General features: G+C 37.5%; 1 protein-coding gene across 1 annotated transcript; it reads left to right on the forward strand.

The window, feature by feature from the left end:
* The first annotated feature begins 448 nt into the window (after positions 1-448).
* On the forward strand, positions 449-15,071 carry NTS (neurotensin). Its single transcript, XM_054813288.1, has 4 exons — positions 449-752; positions 4,905-4,966; positions 11,137-11,361; positions 13,409-15,071. The coding sequence occupies exons 1-4, from the start codon at positions 692-694 to the stop codon at positions 13,553-13,555; spliced, it is 495 nt and encodes a 164-aa protein (XP_054669263.1). The 5' UTR covers positions 449-691; the 3' UTR covers positions 13,556-15,071.
* The last annotated feature ends 6,341 nt before the right edge of the window (positions 15,072-21,412 follow it).

Below are 21,412 nucleotides of genomic sequence, written 5' to 3' on the forward strand. Positions count from 1 at the left end.
CCCGGTGTCACATCCCTGCCCGTGACCGGTGTGCGGTTCGCTCCCCGTTTTTTTCCCTCGCTATAGGGAAAGGTACAAGAGATGCAGACAAAGCGCAGGAGGACCGCGGCGCTGCCCGCGATGCTCGGCCTTAGGCGCGGCCGTTTCCTGCCCCTGCCCCATCGCACAGCAAGCGCCAGGGGTCCGAGCAACTGCGATAACTTTATTTTTTTTTTTTAAATAATAATAAAACTAATTATTTGGGGACTTTTCCAGATCAGAGGATAGTTCCCTTTCGGGAAAAGCTGGGTCCGGCCGTGCCCCGCGGTGGTGTGCGCGGGGGTTCGCTGCGCGCCCCGCGGGGCTCCGCGTGCGTCAGGCGGCGAGTGGCGTCAGCGCTGGCGGGCGCGGAGCGGCGGGGAGGGGGCAGCGGGGGGGGTGGGGGGTGGAGGGGGAGGAGGGAGGCAGCTTCATCAGGAGGCGATGGCGGCACCGCCGTGACATCACCCCGCGGCTTATATAGTTGGGGAAGGGTCCGGGTCCCCCGTGTAGTGCCTGCAGCCGCCCGCCAGCGCGAGTGCCGAGAGCGCGGAGTGGCGCGGAGCGGCGCGGAGCAGCGCGGAGCAGCGGGGTTCTCTCTCTCTCTCTCTCTCTCCCTCCGTCTCTCCCCAGGATTTATGGACTTTACTTTCTAGAGGGCGGCGCGGCAAGGATGAGAGCCCAGCTGGTGTGCGTGGTGCTGCTGGCCCTGGCCTCCTGCAGCCTCTGCTCAGGTAAGCCCCCGCCGGCGCCCCGCACCGCCCTCCGCCCGGGCGCACCCCGCGACGCGGGCTTGGCGCTCCTCGCCGTCCCCCGAAGTCTCTGTAAGCGGTAGGCACCGAGCCGCTCCCGGAGCCTTCAGAGGGACCCAAAGACAGGAGGTGAAGTCGCTTCGGGCTACCGCGGCTGTACTGAATGGGCGCCAAGGAGCTGGCCCTGGTAACGGGTTCTGGCCAGCATCATTTTTTTCTGTCACTCCCTTAACTTTCTCCGTTCGCATAAACCATTTCTCCTCACAGCATCCCTACCATGGCAGTTAGTGCAGACTAGTCATTGGAAAGATACGGCGCTGTAAACCATGTGCTTCATTATGCTGCCTCATTTGTGTTTTATTGAATACTGTGTATTTCTAAACTATCATAGAAATTATAATTTCAGCAACTCTTATGAATAGCTGCCATAATCCGAATGAATATAAATATATATGCACTTTAGTCACTTGTTAGTGACAGAAATGCAATTTTAGTATTATGGGGAAAAAAAATTGCTAGAAACTGATCTGAAATAATGACAAAAATACTGAGTCAGATACAGATCCCACAATAGGAAGGTTAATGTAAGTGCATTTCTACTCCAAGAGCAATTGCTTCAGAAACCTAAAAAAAAGAGGATCATACATTAAAATGCATTGCTTTCTCCTTTGGAAAATGACACAGCTAAGCGTGTGTCATTTATGCCCTAAGTTTATGACCAAAAATAGGTATGGTGGAGATTAAACAGGTGTACACACACAGAGGTGAAGCGGAACAGACTTCAAAATCCAACTTAACTAACTTGCAAATTACTTTAATTTTTAACGCCACAAAATTTAAAGAGTAAATTTACTAGTAGCTTCAATTTTCAGCGTCGATATTCAGAAGGACTCAAAATTCCTGATTCTCATTTTAAATGAAAGTTTGTATTCCCCTGCAGAAGAAAAATGTAACAAATGTAATACCTGCATTTTATCACAGTTTAAACATAATAATTCTGTATGTTATGGAGAACTGGTGATCTTAGTGACAAGGCTTAATATTTACTATTTTCTCCCTAAAATCTGAAGCTTTTAAAGCAAATGCTTGACTAGTATTTTCAGTGAGGCAGTTTCAAGTTCAAGTGTTTGTAGCACCTGAATGAAAGCCCACTAAAGTAAGAAATTTCAGTGGGAATTAAAATAGGCTCACTAACAAACCCAGAAACAAAATTGTATGCGTAACTGACAATATGGTGTATTTGCTTGAAGATTTGAAATTACATTTAAATGAGAAATGCCATGGAGAAGCTTGTGTGGAAGGACCAAATCAGTTTTGACTAATATGATCATTCATTTTAATTTTCTTTTGAAAATGCTTGCCCTCAGGGGAAAGTGTGTACCTGTAGAATGCAACTATTCCTGTAGAATGTGAATAAATGAATAGACGCTATATTTCTTGTCAATAAGAGTTGAATCAAGAGGACATCAAACTGTGTGAATTTCCTTCTGATTTGAACAATAATGTAGAACCAGACTTTTTATACATTGCTCGCTGAGACTCTGCTCTTTTTATGCTTTTACTCCTGATCTGCCTCTTTCACTCCTGAATTACCTGGACATGCTCCCTTCTCCTTCTCCAAGCCTTGCTTTATTCTTCACTCAAGAAATCTTGAACAGCCTCCTAAATAATGTCCTCCAGACTTTTCTCAATCAAAATGTTTCTTAATACCTACCTATCTTCCATGTCTGCAGCTGTCTTCCAACCTCGATGGTGTGGAAGCTATCTTCCATTCTCTACAGAATATAAAAACCAGGTGCTAACCAGACACAAGTCCTTTCATTGTCCTCAGCTGGTATGACCCAGGACACCACAAATCATGATGCTGTCACACGTGTGCTGCTCACCCGTTCACAGGAGCTGCTGCTATAATTAGTAGAAAATGAACTGAGGTGATCTTATGCTACCAGCAAAACTTTGGCTAATGGTAAAGCAGTTAAGAGACTAGGGAATGCTGACAACCAGTAGTGCTGAAAGGGCTGAAAGGCATTAGTTTGGACATTAGTTGCTGTAATACCAATCTACAAACCGTATTTTCAATATTTTCAACTTCAATGCAAAAAGTAAGAATGAATGAATGTAGTGTGATGGTAATGCAAAGGTCAACAGGAGAATCACTACGGAGGAAGATCGGCATAACGCACAGAAGTTTTTGATGACCTGAATAATAGAAATAAGCAGCAGTGCAACAGTACAAAATGCAATAGCATAGGAAATAATAGAAGCTCTTATTAAAAGCTCCTTTTAACAGAAGCACAGCTGTTGGAGGTGTTTGAGGAGATAAAAAACTTGGTCATATTATCCGACCTCATTTTTTTTTATGAGATACGAAAGTTTTTCAGCCATGAAAGACAAACAAAATCAAAAAATGTGTAGGAGACCTACTTCCTGTAGCTAATGGTAAGCATTAAGGTAGTTAAGTACTGAGGCTTCTGATGCAAACTGTACTATGCTGCGCTGTCTTGAGATCATATCAGGCACAGAGCAGGGCCACTCTGATAAGTTGGGGAATACAAGGCTATTACAAGAGAGGAGAATAGGTGACAGTCTAATACCTCTGAGCATAGCCTTTCAGTGAAGTATTTACGGGATTTTCAGGGTGATGGTTTATGTCCAAAAGGCACAGTGATCTTGCATTTGTTTGCTAATTATGTAAGCACACCCTAAAAATCTAAGCTGGGGAGGGCTTTGATTGCTCTCAAAAAATACACGAGTTGGGTAAATATTACGAATAAAAGGTATTATTTATAGTGAAGGAAGATATATACAAACCACTAATAACTTTGTAACTAGAAATATATTAGGCTTGAAATTAGAAGAAGGTGAATAACCATTGATAGTTTGGAAGACTTCCCCAAAGAAGAAACACAGTCATGGTGGTGAGATCTTGTTATTAAGTTTGAACATGATCGATTTTTAAGAGCATTATAATGGTTGGCTTCCCATGCTAGCAGAAATCTATGACATGTTAGCACATATTTGTATAAAAGGTCCCTTACAGTCTCGTCTTCTGTGAAAGGTAGTGGCACAACATGGTCATGATCCCTGAAATGAAGGCACAGGCAGAATCCATCCACAGGTTCTGTGGCAGGGTGTTACATGCCAACAGCATTGATCATTTTAATGAAAGTGAGAGATGATTTATATGAATATCGAATAGATTTTGATTTAAAATATAAATAAGTGTATTGTTTGGCTTTGGACTGCTGGTATGCCAGGAAAGCTAAAAGCCATGTGGAACTCTGTTTCACCTGAAGACTTAACTGATTTCCGTATATATCTCATCTTGGAGCTGTGATTGCTGCTTCATTTTCAAGGCAGCAGATCTTCCTTGTGATTCTGTACAGCACAACGCAGAAAAGTTTGTGGCTATTTTCTCTTTCTACAGCAATTTTTATCCTATTCACCAAATCACAGGTCTTGCAAGTCTGCGGAGCTGTCAAAGATCAATTAAATTAGTAAAGAAAATCCTAAGACTTTCAGTCACAACACTTTCTTTTGGTATATGCATTGTCAAAAACTTGTATCACAAACTGGTCAAGCTCAAGTCCCTCATCTCAGTAAAAATATTCTTAATTTAACCAAGAATAATCAAGACTAAATCTTGTCAAATAATCATAACTGCCATTCACCTAAATACTTAGCTGCTACTTAAATAAATATTCTTTGAAAATAAATATCCAAAATCTTCTTCAAAAGTAAGCAGAGGTGACGAATAATGATTATGAAAATCATATTGATCTTGAATGGTGACTATTGCAGCAGTTTTGTTTATTGAAAGGGCTGCAGATTAGTGGGTCTGTCTACCAGTGAAGTGAGATTAATGAATCATTTAATTCACTTCAATAAGCATGATCATGCTTTGAAAACGTAGCGAGTATCCATTTTAACGTAATGTTGCTGTTACTTGAAGACTCCTCACAGTCTCTCTAGATCACTTTGCTGTGTTTTTATCTAAGTTGTTTGCTTGTTTGCTTGGGTGGGGTTTTTTTGTTTGTTTTCAAAATTCATTGATATATGTAAATGCTGTATGCTGAATTGAAATGTCCATGATTTATGATGAAATTATAAACACATGTTTCTGGTTATTCCCAGATTCAGAAGAGGAAATGAAAGCCTTAGAAGCAGATTTATTGACCAATATGTACACATCAAAGGTAATTATTTTTACTCTTTTAGCTGACGGGTAGGGAGCAAATGAATTCTCATTACAAACCCAGAAGTTATTACAAAGTAATAACCTATGGTCTAGACCAAAAAGTTCAGTGCTAAACATTACTTTGGTGCAAGATTTTCTCCAGTTCAAAGGAAGTTTAAAGGTGTTGATGTGACACACTAAAAGTGCTCCTCACTTGTAACACTGGAACTTTCATTAAACTGTCAAAACCGTGTTATGCGCAGAGATGTAAATTTATATGAGGAAATGTGTTTCCAATAGGATTGTGCCTGATGAAAGCTAAATTAACCTTGAGTCAAATCTGTAAGTGCTATTTTTATGCAGAACTTTTCCTGTATGTGTAGTCATAAAGCAAAATCTGTTAATACATATGCTGATTTTGGTTTAGGAATTTAATCATAGTGTTAGTACAGGAACATGGGGACATTACTGTGAAAGTATTAATCTGATAAATGACATTTCCTTGACAAGTTGCTATACTGTGAGTGATGTACATGTTATTTAATACAAATAGACAAAAATTCAGTTCCAATCTCATATTGACAAGGTGAAGCAGCAAGTGTTGCATATATGTATTGAACAGGGTGATAGACAAACACTTTCTCAACCCTGTTATTTCCCATGAATCATCTAAGAAATATATACGTCTAATATTTCTTCAGCAACATATTAAAGAACAAACCATCAAACAAATGCCATGGGCTTAAGGTTGAATGTTTTAATTCTTTGTTCTAATGAAGTTCAAGTGGTGCTTAAATCCAATGGAAAATAAAATGAGAAATGAAAAATTTCCCCAAAAAATAATTTCATAAGCCAATGACTAGTTGAAGGTTAAGGACAAAACCTGCCTGGAAGACTTCTGTATTTGCTGTATTTGCTTATTTGTGAGCTTTTTCACAGGATCCTTTGAATAGATTAAAACGAGAAATGAGGTCAGAAAATACATTGTTTTGATCTGATCTGGCATTTTTTAGGTTGCCATGTTCATTACTGGCATGGTAATTAACCTTAGATGCCAGCTAAACCTGTTTGCTACTCACTTCTGTAAGGTACAGAAAGATTTAATACATATTCTTTTTCTAAGACAAATTTAAACGTAGGAGGCTGACAAAAATAGCCCTGGGAGGAGACCCTGCAGATATTGGTATTTCTGCTACTGACTTTAGTGGAACAGTGAACCTAACTTCCACTTCCATCTTTTCCTCCCTCCCAGCACAGAATATAGTCTCAGGTAACTAAAAATGCACAAACAGAGCGCACCAGTCGATAGTGTAATGATGTTTGCCATAATACTCTTACATGTTGTTTTCCATCATGTAGCTTCCTATTCATTTTCCTTATGGTATATACCATAAGTCAAGTGACACCTGAAGTTGACAGAAGCAGTAGATGCATGGTGGAGACATTGCTTTAATTCTACATCATACTGCCTTAAATTACCATCTAAAATTCATTAGTTCAACATATATTGTCTCTTGACATCAAAGTAAGGCATGGTGGAACCACTAAAAGGTTTGCATAAATGTTTCTACAAGAGGCATACTTCTATTCCACTCATTACTGAAATGACAAATACTTTTTTTTTTTTCTGTTGTCCTCTGCTAGCTTTTAACCCTGATTAGAGAAAAGTATGGTGCTGGTGTGAGAGACAAATTTGAGGATGGTATGTGTAATAAATGTCTTATATTGTGCCTGAAACCTGGTTCCACTTGAAGGCAATTACTGTTAAATTGCATTAACTGTCTTTGACACTGACTTGGTAATAAGCAGCAAGAGAAATCCAGACAATTTAAATAGCATTAAGATGCAGAGAAAAAAAAGAAAAAAAAGGAAAAAAAAATTGTTTATGAAAGCTCTGATCTAAAAATGCAGCAAAGTGGATTATCATTTGTGGGTCTAGTATTTGACAGAAAAAAATCTTCCTAAGTAGGCACTTGTGAAGTCAAGTATCAAGACTATAGCTAGGGTTTAAGCACATACCTTTTGCAACATTCAGTAGTCTATCCAATATTATGAAAAGAGTTACCATATGCTTTTGACTTCACAGACTGCTGTCCAGTGTCTACTGGACCTTTTCAAACTGTTCTTTAAAGTCATATAAATGCTGAATCACTCTCCATCTTTAAAGAAGTACATCCATGCTTATCACAACGTGTCTTCAACATTTAATACAGTTTATCATCCTTCCCTGCTATCAAAGAAGATATAGAGATCAAACAGATCCCTAAAATGTTTCATCTGTCTGTCTTCTAAGACAAAATCCAAAGAGCCGTTTGGAAGATCTGGTAAGGCATCACAACCTGAAGTGTCACAAATATGCGGACAGTTATCTGCTGTCTCTCTTTTGTATCAGATAGATAGCTCTGTTCTCAGCTTCCTAAGTGCTTGCCTGAAACCACCACTTGCATGAAGAATGTCTTGAACTTAAACAAGATTGAGATGATAGCTCAAGAAAAAAAAAGAAAGAAAAGTGTTGCCTGGAAGAATATCTCATCACTAGAATAAACTTCACCTTTGGGATCCCCACTCGCATTAATTTTCTGAAGTCTTGGACCCTCTGAGCTTCTTGGTGTTCTAGGGTGCCTATTGCTGACTGTACGTGCCCAGACAGTCAGGCCTCCTTGTCAGAAGCAGATGAGATTACAGCTGCCTAGGAGTTACTGACTTCCTGACTCAGTCATCACATAAAAAATCATTACGTTTACAGGCATTAATATATACCATGGAAGAACTTCTGCTGTAACAGATCTCAATACCATATCTGCTTAAAGACAGAGAGTATTTTTATTATGTCTATGCTTACATTCTGAAAAAATTCAACTACTATTCCAAAAAGGAACAATAGAGATCCTACATAACTTTGGGTTTTACTTGGTTATGGATTTGTTTTTCATCTGCTTTCACCAGACAAAGAAAAGAATATAAAAAGCAGAGAATTTAATTTTTTTCCTTAAAAAAAAAAAGCAAAAAAGCATTTGAGAGGTATGCATTATAACATAAGAAGTGTCTTAAACAAACTGTCAGTGGTATAATTCAACAAGAAATGGAAAGAAAAAGATATCCTGTAAGTTATAACTTGGAATTCTCCTTAATCTTTCATAGGACAAGCCTGTTGTCAAAGAAGGAAATATTCTCAAGCTCATTTCAGTTTCTTAAATGATTTAAAATTTTCTTTCAAGATATATGAGGAGTGGGAAACTGTATATCTGAGTCTTATTTCAGAAGCATGGTCAACAGTAGAAATGCATGCATCATATTCAGTTCAGCATAACAACTTTTAAATTCTGTTTCGTACTAAAGTCTCTTTTGTTCCTTCAGATCACTCCCAGATATTTTTCAATTTAATCTTAAAACAAATGAGTTCCATCTTGTCAGATATGTGTTCCTTGATCTGTTGTGTAGGTGTTTTCCAAAACACATCTTCAGCAACTGTATTTGGTATTGCTTAGACCTGTGCAGAAAATATATCACACATTGGAAAGGTACCTGAAAATTTGGGTTATGGTCATCTTAAACTGTATTTTCACATACTCCTGTAGGATAACCACCTCAGAGATTTCCCATAACATATAAAACAAAGACGTCTGATCGCAATGTTTGCTGTAATAGTGAAGTAGAGTAGAAAAGTAACATGACTGCTGTGTTCAGTGAGTGGATATGACCTGGAGAGCTCCATGTTCAGTTAAAAAAGATTTTCACTCTTGACTGAAGTTCGTAATGCTTTGTAGTCTCATTCTGTGAGCTGGCCACAGCGTAAGTCAGAAGCAGGTGTACTCAAGTAAAAATACTTTGTGGTGATAAATGCATGGTATTAGTGGGAATTAGACTCCCTTAACAAACGTAGTATGCTTGCAGGCAGCACTGCGAAATATTTTTCCCCCTAAGCTCATAAGTAGCAGCTAAGACCAATTTCACCTAATGAAAGGTGCTATTTAAGTATTTTACTAATATATAGAGGAAAGTTCCCTTAAACATACACATACATCAGGCTAACATAAAGTAGTAACTTTAGATCAAAAAGATTCTATAAATTATGCAAGAAGGCATAAAAATTTTCCTGAGGTTTTCCTCTTCCTTTCTGTTCCCACTCACTGGAATATTTTTTTTTTTTTTTAACTCAGAACTCTCACATGCTGACGTACCACTGCCCCTAGATTTTATTCTTCATTGCAATTTAGCTATTGCAGTGCTAGCTCACATTTCTTTCATATACCAAGGAGAGAGAAGTGGATTGGAAAAGCCTCCTCATTTGTCATGGAAAGCTCCTTATTTTTATATTTCACAAATATTTTAAAACAGACCAAAGAAAATTTTGAAATTACAGTGGACATTTGCTCTTTTTGATAATTTAACTTCTGTTAATTAAATTAGACATTCTGCAAAGAGATTGATTTTTGTTTTGAACCTGTCACATCTTTTCAAATAATTTGACAGACTAATTATGGCATCTAATGGGACAACAGATGAGCTCAAAGTAAGCAATGCAGAACCAATTTCAAGCTTCAGAATAAGATTTGAGATTTGTTTTCTTCTTAGCCTCAAAACAAAATACTTTTTTTTTTTTTTCTGAGCACTGTCAGGCATCTGAAATCATTCTCATTTTGAAAGGCATGCATGCATCAGATATATATTGGAGTAATGATTACGGCCAAAAAGGATTTTTTTTGGTAACTAATGCTAATAGTGATGCCAGCTTTTCTTGTTTCTTCCTCACTCCTCTCCAATTTCTTCCTTTTTCCTCAAAAAATAGTAAAGTGTGGTGAAGATGCAGAAATCTTGCATACGATGCCCCTTTATTAGGAAGGTGCTTTAAAGAAACAACAGATTATGTGATTACCTAATGTTCAGCTAAGTAAGCACTGCATCCACACTCTTAATTAATGCTGTCAGTATTTAAAAGACAATGTCTGTGTTAATGTAATACCTGTATTTAACTTTGTACATACAGGAAAAGAAGCAACTACATTTCAGTTCATAGGAAAAGTGTAATCCTAATGTGCACAGCAAGGAAGCCCTTGCCAGTAATAAATACAAATTTGCTATTTGGCTTCTGATTGGAGATTGCTACGTCACCAGTTCTAGTTTAAGGAAACTAAATTCTATACTCACCACTAAAAGGAATACAATTTGAAAGAAATAATTAATAGTGGGAGAACCAAGAAAGCGGAAAAGACATGAAAAACAATGATGTAGGAATTAGGTTTTTCACTTACTTTTTTCTGTTGATAATCAAAACTAAAGAAGTCTGCTGCCACAACTGCTTGGAAAGAACAGTACCAGTAGAAAAGTAAAAAATATTTTTCTCAACATTTTTAAAAGGTTTTAAAAGTTATACAGCTCCTAAATAATGCAAGATGCTGGAGCAAGCAAAATTTGAGACAAACCATAGTGAAATTTCTCTATTTCTGTCTTTCTGTAACATCTCTGGAAAGGTCCATTATGGACCACCTAAATACAGTTGGTCTGAGTTTTCAGTCTGGTTACCAAATCAGAAATGCATTGTTTGCACAGCTCTGTTTCATCTTTGCTCCATCTTCATCTAAGCCTGTAGGTCTTTGATTCACATCTCCCAGGCTAATGGCTCTCCAGCATCCAAAACTCCTGAGGCTCACAGATTCCATAACTTCAGACCCAGTCTCATCAGACAGATTGCCCTGCAGCAGGGACTCCATTCCTTTTCTCAGGGAATTTTGAAATGACTGGTATTTGTTCTGAACTGGGGAGGAGCATCCAGTTAACCACAGGCATCCACCTTGGATTCCAGTACTGGGAATTTATCCAGTGGGTTTGACTCATTGTCCTGATTTACACCTGTGAATTTATATTATATTAATTTCCATCTGTGTTTTTGTTTGCACCTGTGCAGAATGACTATGAAATGCTACCATTCTGGTTCTGTGGCAGTTTAGTTTTTCATTGTGTATATCTACCTGGGGGGGGTAAGGCTGTGGGGAAGCAGACTTGGTGTGTTTAATAAATGAGTTGTCCTAATTTCGGTGCTCTCTAATTATGGTCTAAAAGTTGAGCAGATTAAAAGTACTTCAAACACGCAACCTTGTTCCTACCAAAATGTTTGAATGTCACAAATTATTACTAAAAAAACAAAACAAAAAATGCAATGTGTCAAATAGTGGATATTTGTATTTTCAGATTAACAGAGCAAAACTTCCTTACTGGAAAATGACCCTGCTAAATGTCTGCAATCTTGTCAACAACATAAACAACCAAGTGGGAGAAACAATAGAGGTAGATGAAGAGGATCTCGTTTCAGGAAGGCAGTTTCCTGCTGCTCTGGATGGCTTCAGCTTGGAAGCAATGCTGACAGTATACCAACTCCAGAAAGTTTGCCACAGCAGAGCCTTTCAGCATTGGGAGGTAAAACAAACTGTCCCAAATGCGTGTTTCAACTGCTGTCAAACTCTCAGGCTCTGTTTGTAGTGATGTTTTAAACCCCACATCCATGGGACCCCTGTCGCGTTGTCTGAGCTTTCCTTCCCTTTTTTATAGTCTCTGATACCTCTAGTATGTCTCTTATTGAAAGAGCTGTGAATTAATGTAGTTTCTGATGAGCTGAGTGTCTGTTTTTTATAACAACCCATGGATAAATGAGAACTATTCTTAACTACGTATTTTCTCCACTCTTTGTAGCTGTTCCAAAGAACCAAACACACACATGAAAGTGAGCTCTATGTCAGAACACAAAATTATTATCTACTTAACAAACGTGCAGTTACTGCAGATTTATTGAGGCGTAACTAAATGTAGGCAGAGTTTCTGAAAACCCTTTTAAGGCCCTAAGGCAAACTGGATTCAAAAAGCATGGACACATGCCCATGTGTACATGTAATTTTAGCAGGTACTCGGGGCTTCTTATCATTGCTAGGAAACTGGTAGCAAGGGAGCTCTTGCTTTTCGTTTCCCCACACATAAAAAGGGCCCTGGAAGTTGATGTTGTGATTGTATGAGGATTGCTGCTCTTAGATAGTGACTGTTTATAGTCCATTTGTGATATTTACCTTAGCGCAGTGATCACGCAGAGGCACACCGGGCACAATCCACTTGCTTTGTTATATATTACGCTAAAAGCTGCTTTGTGTAGCGAAAAAAGATATATCAGTGTCACTACCCACTTTCCAGTAAGCCCAATTTCTTCAGCCATCACAGGTTCATGGACCGTCTGGCTGAATCTTGATCTTCTTTTGTTTGCTGAGTCACAGCTCTGTATTTGCAGGTTTATCCTCAATCCTTCATATTAGTTGGGGTGGTCCACACAAAAGACTGCAACATCTTTGAGAACCAGAGTTTGTTGAGGACTCTCGTCATCAGTACGTTTATTGCTGAAAAGGAGCTACCGTAGAACTGACTATATGCAATAGTCCATATGACTCAATCAGAGTTCCTTACTTTGCAGTTGCATTACCTCTTCTGGTGGTTGGGAATCATCACTCCTAAGAGTACTGCATGTGAAATTGAAAAAAAATAAAAATCTTCCTGTCTCAGCTTAGGAGCACACTTATGGAGTGCAGAGGCTTATAAGACACAATAAAAGAAGGGATAGAGCCAGAGGGAGAAGGATTGAAGAAGGCTTGAAATAAACAATTTATGTAATGAGAGAAGTTCTTGTGATCTTATTCATACAGGATTGACTCCAAAGTCTGTTGAAACCATGAGAGTCTTTCCATTCATTTCAATAGAATTTAGATGAGCAGTCATTTATTAAGTAATTAAGTGAGTAACAGAGTTTGATTGCTTAGGGAAATACTGAGATGAGTATAAAAATGTTTTCAGTTTAATGCCTTTCAGCCAGACAGTAGGACTGTACTTGACCATGAAAGAACATGATGAGAGAAGGGATAAAATCTTAACAGATAAAGCAAGAATGAATCTAAACAAAACACTTTAAAAACTTCAAGTAAAATGCAAAACCCAGTTATCTGATTGACAGAATTTTGGGGTTTTTGTGCTTTATTTAATTTTTTATTTGTTTACTCACATTTTGATTTTTTTTAGCTGTAGGAAGTTGCAGATACAAATATTGCTTAAAAGTTGAAACGAATAAGCAGTGGGTGTTTTAGGAGGTGTTCAGCCTGAATGAGTGATTATAGAGTGACAATCACTAGGAAATTTTCAGTCAATTCGAGTTGCAGACCAAGGAGGACATACCAGCTTTTCTCTCTAGTCAAGACCAATGATCTGATTTATTTCAGTGGAATTTAAATATTACTGCCATAGTATTCAGCTCATCTTTAGCCTTATCTTAGTTTTGTGTCTTTTTTTTTTTTTAAAAACCTGCAACTATTATGGTAAAGACTTTTTCTTGGTGGCAGATGTTAAAATAAAGTTTTATAGAACTTTCTAGGAATTTAGAATCTTCATTACCAAAAAAACCTGATAACATTTTGTCTCTTCTTGCATCCTACAGTTACTTCAGCAAGATGCTTTTGATCTAGAGAACTCAAGCCAAGACAAGGAAATAATGAAAAGAAAAAATCCCTATATTCTGAAACGGCAGCTGCATGTGAACAAAGCTAGAAGACCATACATACTCAAGAGAAGTTCATATTACTGATGCAGCAGAAGAAAACAATGTATATTTAGTTTATAGGTAACTGTGCATTATGGTTATCTTATTTAAATCTAAAATCATATTTGTGTGAAAATATGCTATGGAAAATCATCAAGATGATAACTGTGTCTTTTTTGCAATTGCTGTTTCTTGATTGTGATTTTTTCCTACTTGAGATTGATTGGACCAATACATTTGCAAATAAATCTAGTTTCTAAGCATGATGTATTGTACAAAACTGAGATTTCAACATATTTCCAAGAATATTGTAGTCTTTTCCTATTTTATAAAGCACACCAACATCCACCAAGTAAATTGATGTTGTCCATAAACCCTACTGAGAATCTTACAATTTCTTAATGCAACATCTCAAACATACATACGCTTGGCAATTTTTTTGTATAATACACTAGTCAGAACTGCCGCAATATTTTATATATTGGCCAATTTAATTTATTAGGGATTAGGTCAAGGAAGGAAAGAAATACTATCAGCTAACTATTAAATCATAATTTCAAAATGCATATTTTAAATAGCTTGTAAATGAATTTTAAGTTTTTGACTCCTAACTTGTCACTGAAGAGTCATAATTTAAGAAAACAATACATAACTGAGACTTTAACAAAGTGTGCTAGTGAGAACAAACCCAGATGTGCTTCAGAGTCTTGTGTATCACCAACTAAATAAAGAAAATAATTTATTAAATCAGTAAAAGAATTTACAGTGTTTACCTAATCTATGAATGCTCAGGAAAAAAAAATAAAGACAAAAAATAAAAGCTGATTCATGCTCCTGTGCTGTCACTGTTAAAAGTCAAAATACTAATCCAATTATATGAGAAACTTGGGAGAAATATTTGAAAGAGGAACTAAATTAGAACATCTTAGACTTACAATTAAAAAGCATTTCCTTTCCCTCCCTCTACAAATTTGTAATAACAGCAGGCAGTTTCAGGGGTTTATGACAGTCTTGGAAGCTGACGGAGAGGGAAGCTCTCAGCATGGAAAAACTTGTTTTCAAGCCGTGAGGAATCAAGTACCACCTGAAAAGTGTCCATTTTCCAGCTCTGTGTCTGTGATGTGTACACGAGACTCAGGATGTCAGTCGTCCTGGGTTCCAGTCTGGAGTAAAACAGTCTGAAAGTACTGGGCGTCGCAACAACGGTCAAAATAGAGGGATAGTCCAAGACCCTTGAAACCCGGATGTTCAGACCAGGAGGCAAAAAATGGGACAGACATTGCTTTTGAAATCCTACCTGTTTTCTGTTTGTGGTATTTCCTCAAGGCAATGCTGTTCCAACAAATTGCCAGAAAAAAACACTCAGAGAATTTCCAAATCCTCTCACAGGTCAGATTTTTCTGTCAATTATTATTAAATATATACAGAGATATGCATAGAAAAACCATACCCATGCCAATGGTTACAGGAACCTGGTTACATGGGGAGGGATGGATTTTTTTACAGTAAAATGTATTTTCACTATATTAAAGCTAATTATATTTCCTTTTCTCACTGAAAATATTAATCAGTTTATTTATTCAATAGCCACTAAATGCATGCACTCACAAGATATAACTGAGCGTACACTAATTACTGTAATAATCATTATGACTTGAATACAGCAAAGCACTTAAGCACATTTGGTCTCAGTGTTTTAAATGCTCAATGCGCTTAAGGGCTTTGCTTAAATAAGGTTCTAGTAGATTCATACCCTTTATTTTTTTATGAAACTGTTGTAGAATTAGACTGGAGACACAGTATGCTCTCAATTAGCTAAGAAACATTCCTCTTTCCAGCAAACCTACAAGCTCCCTAGTCCTATTATGGACACTTTAAATTCTAAATTATCTGTTGGTGTGAATTAACAAAACAGAACAGAGTTTGTTCCAAAATTCACTGGTAGCAAAATATGAAGAAAAAAGAAAAGAAACTTCAGATCACTATTTCATGGGGAACGCAGAAGAAAAAGACAAAAAGAAATAGGTTGCCCTGGTATTTTTCTCTCATGTTCAGTTTAGAAGAGTCAAAAAAAAAAAAAAAAAAAAAAAGGTAGAGCAAGGTAATATGGTTGTCATCTGATACAGAATGTTAAAATTTTCAAAAACAAAAACACCCTTCCATGTTTCATCTTGGAGGTGATTTAGATATTCAGGGTGATGGCAGAGGACCTCAAATGATGATGATGAACTGTTCCAGCCTCATCTAGTGCTCCACACCCAAGTGGGACTTACCCTGTGACTGTGTACTTGTTCCTCGCAGTGCGGAGTTAACAGATTGGCCAGGCTGACTGGCTGAAAATGGCTTAAAAATAACCCATTTCCTTTCAGCACGCTGTGAATCCACGCAGGGTCAGCTACTGTGTGTCACTGGAGGAGGCAGAGCTTAAAGCATGGCAGGAGGCAGCTTGTTCGGTTGTTCCCCGGCCTCTGATGGAGGTGTTCAGGGAGCTGTCAGAGGAATGTCATTCAGAGTGAGAGACGGTCCTAACTAGACGAGGAAACAATATCCATAATTGTAACATGGTCAGTAAAGGTACAAAAGCCAATGCTGGCATTTCATCTTATTGGTCATTGGTGAAAAGCAAGTATAGCAGCATTAAAATGTTGTAAAACACACTTAAACCGTACAATTAAGCCAGATATACAGAGCTGTTGAGGGATATTTTGATGTCTTGGGGACCCTTATTTTTTTGAACACTGCTCTCACTCCAAGCTGCCGCTACCTTCTGATGACCTCACTGCTGTGGAATTGCAGCCTTTCTTTAGCCCTCCTTTTTGGATGATGGCAGCAAAAAAATAGACAGGCTTATGCATATTTGTTTCTAATTTGCACATTCTTTCAGTGGGATCCTCAGGGTACCTGCCTTAGTCCTAGCTGACTGCAAAATCAACGCTCTGTTTGCTGCAGCAATGGGTGCTCAATGAAGTTCAAGCCAGTGGAGGCCCTCACAATATGTAAAGATTTGTAAATTCAGACAGCTTTTTTTCCCTTACTTCTGCAGCTTATAATTGCCTTAAGTTTAAAAATGTTGTTTTGAAGACCAGTAACTCAGATTGCTACCTTGGCTTAAAGAACTGCCTCTTGATATGGACAATTTTGTTTTATAAAGGCAATTACTGGGACATTTGCTGTCTGTCTCCACAGAGGAGCACATTTTTCCTACTTATTCCATTACTGGTGTTTTTATGAAGTTCATAGATGAATAATTATACCAATTATTCAGAAACTTTATGCTTAATTATTTCTCCTAAAATATTGGATATTGTCATACAGAGCAATTGCAGAAACTTCTCAGTTATTTCTAATGTAGAATTAAATGTAACTGAGATCTAATTTGATTTTATATTTTTTTAATAGTTATCATCCATAATCTTACAAATGCCCTATATAAGAAAAGTAAAACATAGAGAAATGAATAATTTTACTGTCTCTCAAGCATATATTTGTTATTATTTCTTTAAAAGAAACATTAAAAAATAATAGTTACAGTTCTCAAGGTTAAATGTGGTGATAAGTCTTCAGCTTTCTTGAGTCTTGCTTGTGGTATATTATAAAATTTGCTGTTTTCTGTCTTTTCTGTTATAAGTCTAAACTTTGTTCTATGTTTTAGCTAAGAGTTTAAGTTTAATGGCTGTGGTGTGAATAGAGTGGATGAAATGTGGAGTTTGCAGATTAAAAGAGATTTAATTATACAATGTACAATTGTGACTATGCCTCATACCCTACTCTTAACTAACACACAATGGAGACATGATAATTCGGTCTTGAATTTTATTCTTTCCCCCTAAGATTAGTTACCAGTTTGCACTATGCGATATCAAATTGAAAATGCAAACCACCACTATAATACTCGAGTGTAGGAGGGCACATTGATGTTCTCCACATCCAAAATATTGGACTGACTGTAGGCAGTCATAAAACAAGAGTTGCAGAGAACCTGCAAAATAAAGTATACTGACTCATGCAACGTAACGATGGAGGCAGAACTTGTACCTTGCTGTCCAGGAAGCAAAGAAAGTGGAGGGACGGGTTCATCTTCACAAGGAACCCAGGTAATGAGATTTTCAGTGCTATCAAATTCAAGCATTCAGAAGTCATGAGTGAGGCTGCAAAAACCTGCAAATAGATAGATAGATAGATAGATAGATAGACAGACAGATAGATAGATAGATAGATAGATAGCCCTGACGTCTAAATGAAGTAATAACTAGATATCACATGATTTTTATTTCCTCCATTTACTGGACTGCCAGAGAGCATCTGAATCACGTTCTTAAGCTTTGTCAAGAAGAGGAGCTAAAACATATTTGTTTTTATTCATGGCTACTGAAAATCGACATTCTCATCCAATCTCTTGAATCCAGTAAGTGTCACATTAAGACACACACAAAAGCACAATGTTGATGATCAGATTTTAAAACCTGCCAGATCCAGGATACTTGAATGGGTCTGACAGACCCAATAATCAGACAGTAGACTAGAAAGAGCTTTGTGGTACCTCATTAGCAGGCCAGCTTTGGCTGGCCAAATGACTCCTCTGAGGTGGCAATATGGGGAAATGGCATGGGAGCCACTCAGGAATTTTTGGAGGGGTGTCAACTTTTAGGAAACGTAGAGCCTCAGGAGCTATTAGTTGCCCAACTAAGACTTGCTTTTTCCAAGTAGGTAAGAATGTACAGCTGTAGTCTCAGGAGACTCCTCACATCCCCTCATACAGAAGGAAAAGACGGGACAATACATGACTGGACTTGGATTATAAAGGAATAGCATTTGGCTGTTTCAGCTCCCAGTGGGTCAAGTGCCAGTCTGTTTTGTCCCAAAGTTACAGTGCAGTAATAGTCTGGAACCATTTTCTATCTTACTCTGGAAGTTCAGTTGTAGGAATCTTTTGCAGGATGTGTTTCTCTGATGTGTACATAAGGAGCTTCTCAGATAGCCTACAAATTGCTTTCATAAATGACTGCCAGCAGCCTGAGGACCTCTGTCCAAATGTAGTGTCTAAGCTGCTTAACAAAGTGTTAACAGTATGTGAATGAGGAACTGCTGGGTTTGTACGTCAGTGAATCTGATCCTGAGGATAGACTGGAAACATCCTAAAAGACAATCTTGACATCATTATTGCAGCTTTTACTGATTCATTGTTTAAAAATCCAAGCTGGTAACAGATTTTTGTAATCCAATATTTTAGAATTTAAGATTTTTTTCCCCCTATAAATATTTAACTCAGGGTCTAAAATAAATGTGCACACACACACACAAAACAAACAAACAGAAGAGAACTAGTATTTGTTATATTGTGCATTATTTTCTTAAAGAAAGTTGTCACAGAGCAATATGACTTAGGAATCATTTTGTCTGGAATAAATGATGTGGTTCCTCCAAAATTATTTTTCAAAATCATATTGTTTGTATGTATTTAAAGAAAACAATTCCTAGAATCTAGTATTGCAAAGCCTTTTATTAGGATGCAAAAATCAATTTAGTTGATTGAATGAATAATCCCTATGGTTAAAAAACAATCCTCCTCCTCCTCCTAAAAAAATAAAATATTTTCTATTTTATGGCAGGTATAGAGCAGGTCTTAGAAATAGTTTACTTAATAGTTCTTGCATGAATGAAATTTCTTGGTTATTTTTGTGTACTGCCAAATCCTAGTTGCACAACCCATGTACTGCAGTTGTTGTTGTGTTTTAGTATCTTATTTGATGTTCTTTTAAATAAAGAGCTGTTTGGAACAGACAACATGCCTTTTGTTCTGTTCAAAAAGAAGGAATCAAAAAATAACACCACATGGAGCAAATATATATGTGTATGTACCCACAAATGAAGAATTTATTCAAATTATTCTGAATTTTACAGCAAATAAAGTCTAATTTATGGGTATACGCAACTGCAGAGTACTATGGTACCATGGTACTTTTGCTGTTTGCTGCAGAAATAGACAATAGTGACACAAATTCCTAAATGATTTTCTTTAATATGCAGAAGGCATTGAAGTACTAAGACTGCAGCTGCTTTTGAAGCTGAAATCCTTGGTGAATACTTAACTTCCATTCTCCTCAAAAGTTTCCATTTACTAAAGACAGTTTTTTTCATTATAGTGGAGTTAAGAGTTACTATTCCAAGACTCTGCCTGTGGAGAATGAGGGAGTTATGAACATTATAATTTGGGGTTTCTTTATAAATGTTACATGTACCTCCACTTTACCTTTGTGCTTTTACAGAATTCTGTGTTAGAGGGTTGAACTGAAAGGGGCTGTAAAGGAACAAGCAAAAGGGAAACGAAATATAGACAGGTAAGGGACTTACTTAATGAGAAAATGTAGGAAGAGGTTAACTGCGTATTCCTTCTGTCTGGCTCCAGCCAGAGAGTGTCAGAGCTGGCTGAGGCACGGGTCGTATGTATTTGGATGGAGGGAGGGATGGAGGGAGACAGGGAGGGGAAAGTCAGGGAGAAAGGAAGAAAGGGAATCTAATACTGAGTTAAGTCTTGCTAGGTTAGTGTTAGTTGAAGACTAAAGTGTACATAGGCTGTATGAACTAAAAGATGCAGGATATTCTGAAGAAAAGGGGAGTTCCCAGCAGAGGATAGTAAGGGCAACCATCTGGCCCCTGTTCCCAACATTTCTCTTGAATCAAGAAAAGTAGCTTGAAACCGAGAGGTTTCAAATTGAGAGTTTTTAAGCTGAAACTGGAACAACCAAAGCAAGCTGATCAGGAAACCGAGAAAGTAGGTGGCAAGGTTTAAGAATGACACAAACCAGAGTCAATTCAATCATTCAGTAAGCTGTCCAGAGCCAGGAATATCAGTACTGAGTAGGGCAGAAATACAGATTGCTGTTAATAGTTTCGTCAACACCAACCTGCCCAGGTTTGAGAAGGCTTGTGGTTTGAATCTGTGTCTCAAGCAAATCAGCACCATTTTCTCACACTGGTCTCAGAATTAGAAGACATCATGGTATCCATGCAGGAGACAAGGAAGACCTTTTAAGGGCTATAAGAAAGAACAGAAGGAAACTTAGCTCCAAGGAGAAGGCCTTATCATAAAGCAGAAGCTCATTCCATTCTTGAACGGTAACAAAAAAACTTACATTTGTAGGTGTGTATACATTGGTACACTGCTTATCTTCTCTACTTTATATTCTTTTCCCATGTGGTGGTTTTTTTTTTTTCCACTGCAGTGACACAATTTATTATTATTACATTACAAATACATTTTATTACACATATTTGAATATGAAAGTAGTCAAAAAAAGAGTGAATCTTTAGGAATTTAATTATTAATGTCCCTTGATTTTCCGTCACTGATCTACTAATTTTGATCCGCCATGGTGCTAATTCCTTGTCCTACTTCAAATTCCTGTGCCGTTATTTACTCTGGTTCACTTAGCAAGTTCCCTAATAGGGCTGAATCAAATATTAGTGAAATAAAAATAAATTACGTATGGTGCATTTAGCATGTATTAAAAAAAGTTATCAGAGAAAAATAACTGAATTTTATCCCTCTTTACATGTATACAGTTAAATTTTCCATTGTAAGCCTCAAATTCGACTAAAATTAGATTAGACTGTAGTTACACAGATTATTTTTCTCCCCACTAACTCTTAAGTCTAGATTTATTATTTTCTCTTTTTACTATACTAGTCCAAGATGTATATATTTTTAAAAACAATATCTGCAGTTTCAGAATTCAGATCTATTGCTTTGGAGGTTGGCATGGAGCTTACCCAGAACCCTGACTCAATCCTCTGTATCATTCATGCTCTGATAATCTTTAAGAAGTGTAGCAAAACATTCCTTTTCAGAAAAATGATGCTCAGTTAGCCATCTCTTTACATCCTTTACGCCCCCAAAGAAGC

Source organism: Grus americana, chromosome 1 (assembly GCF_028858705.1).
Source record: "Grus americana isolate bGruAme1 chromosome 1, bGruAme1.mat, whole genome shotgun sequence".
Lineage (NCBI taxonomy): Eukaryota > Metazoa > Chordata > Aves > Gruiformes > Gruidae > Grus > Grus americana.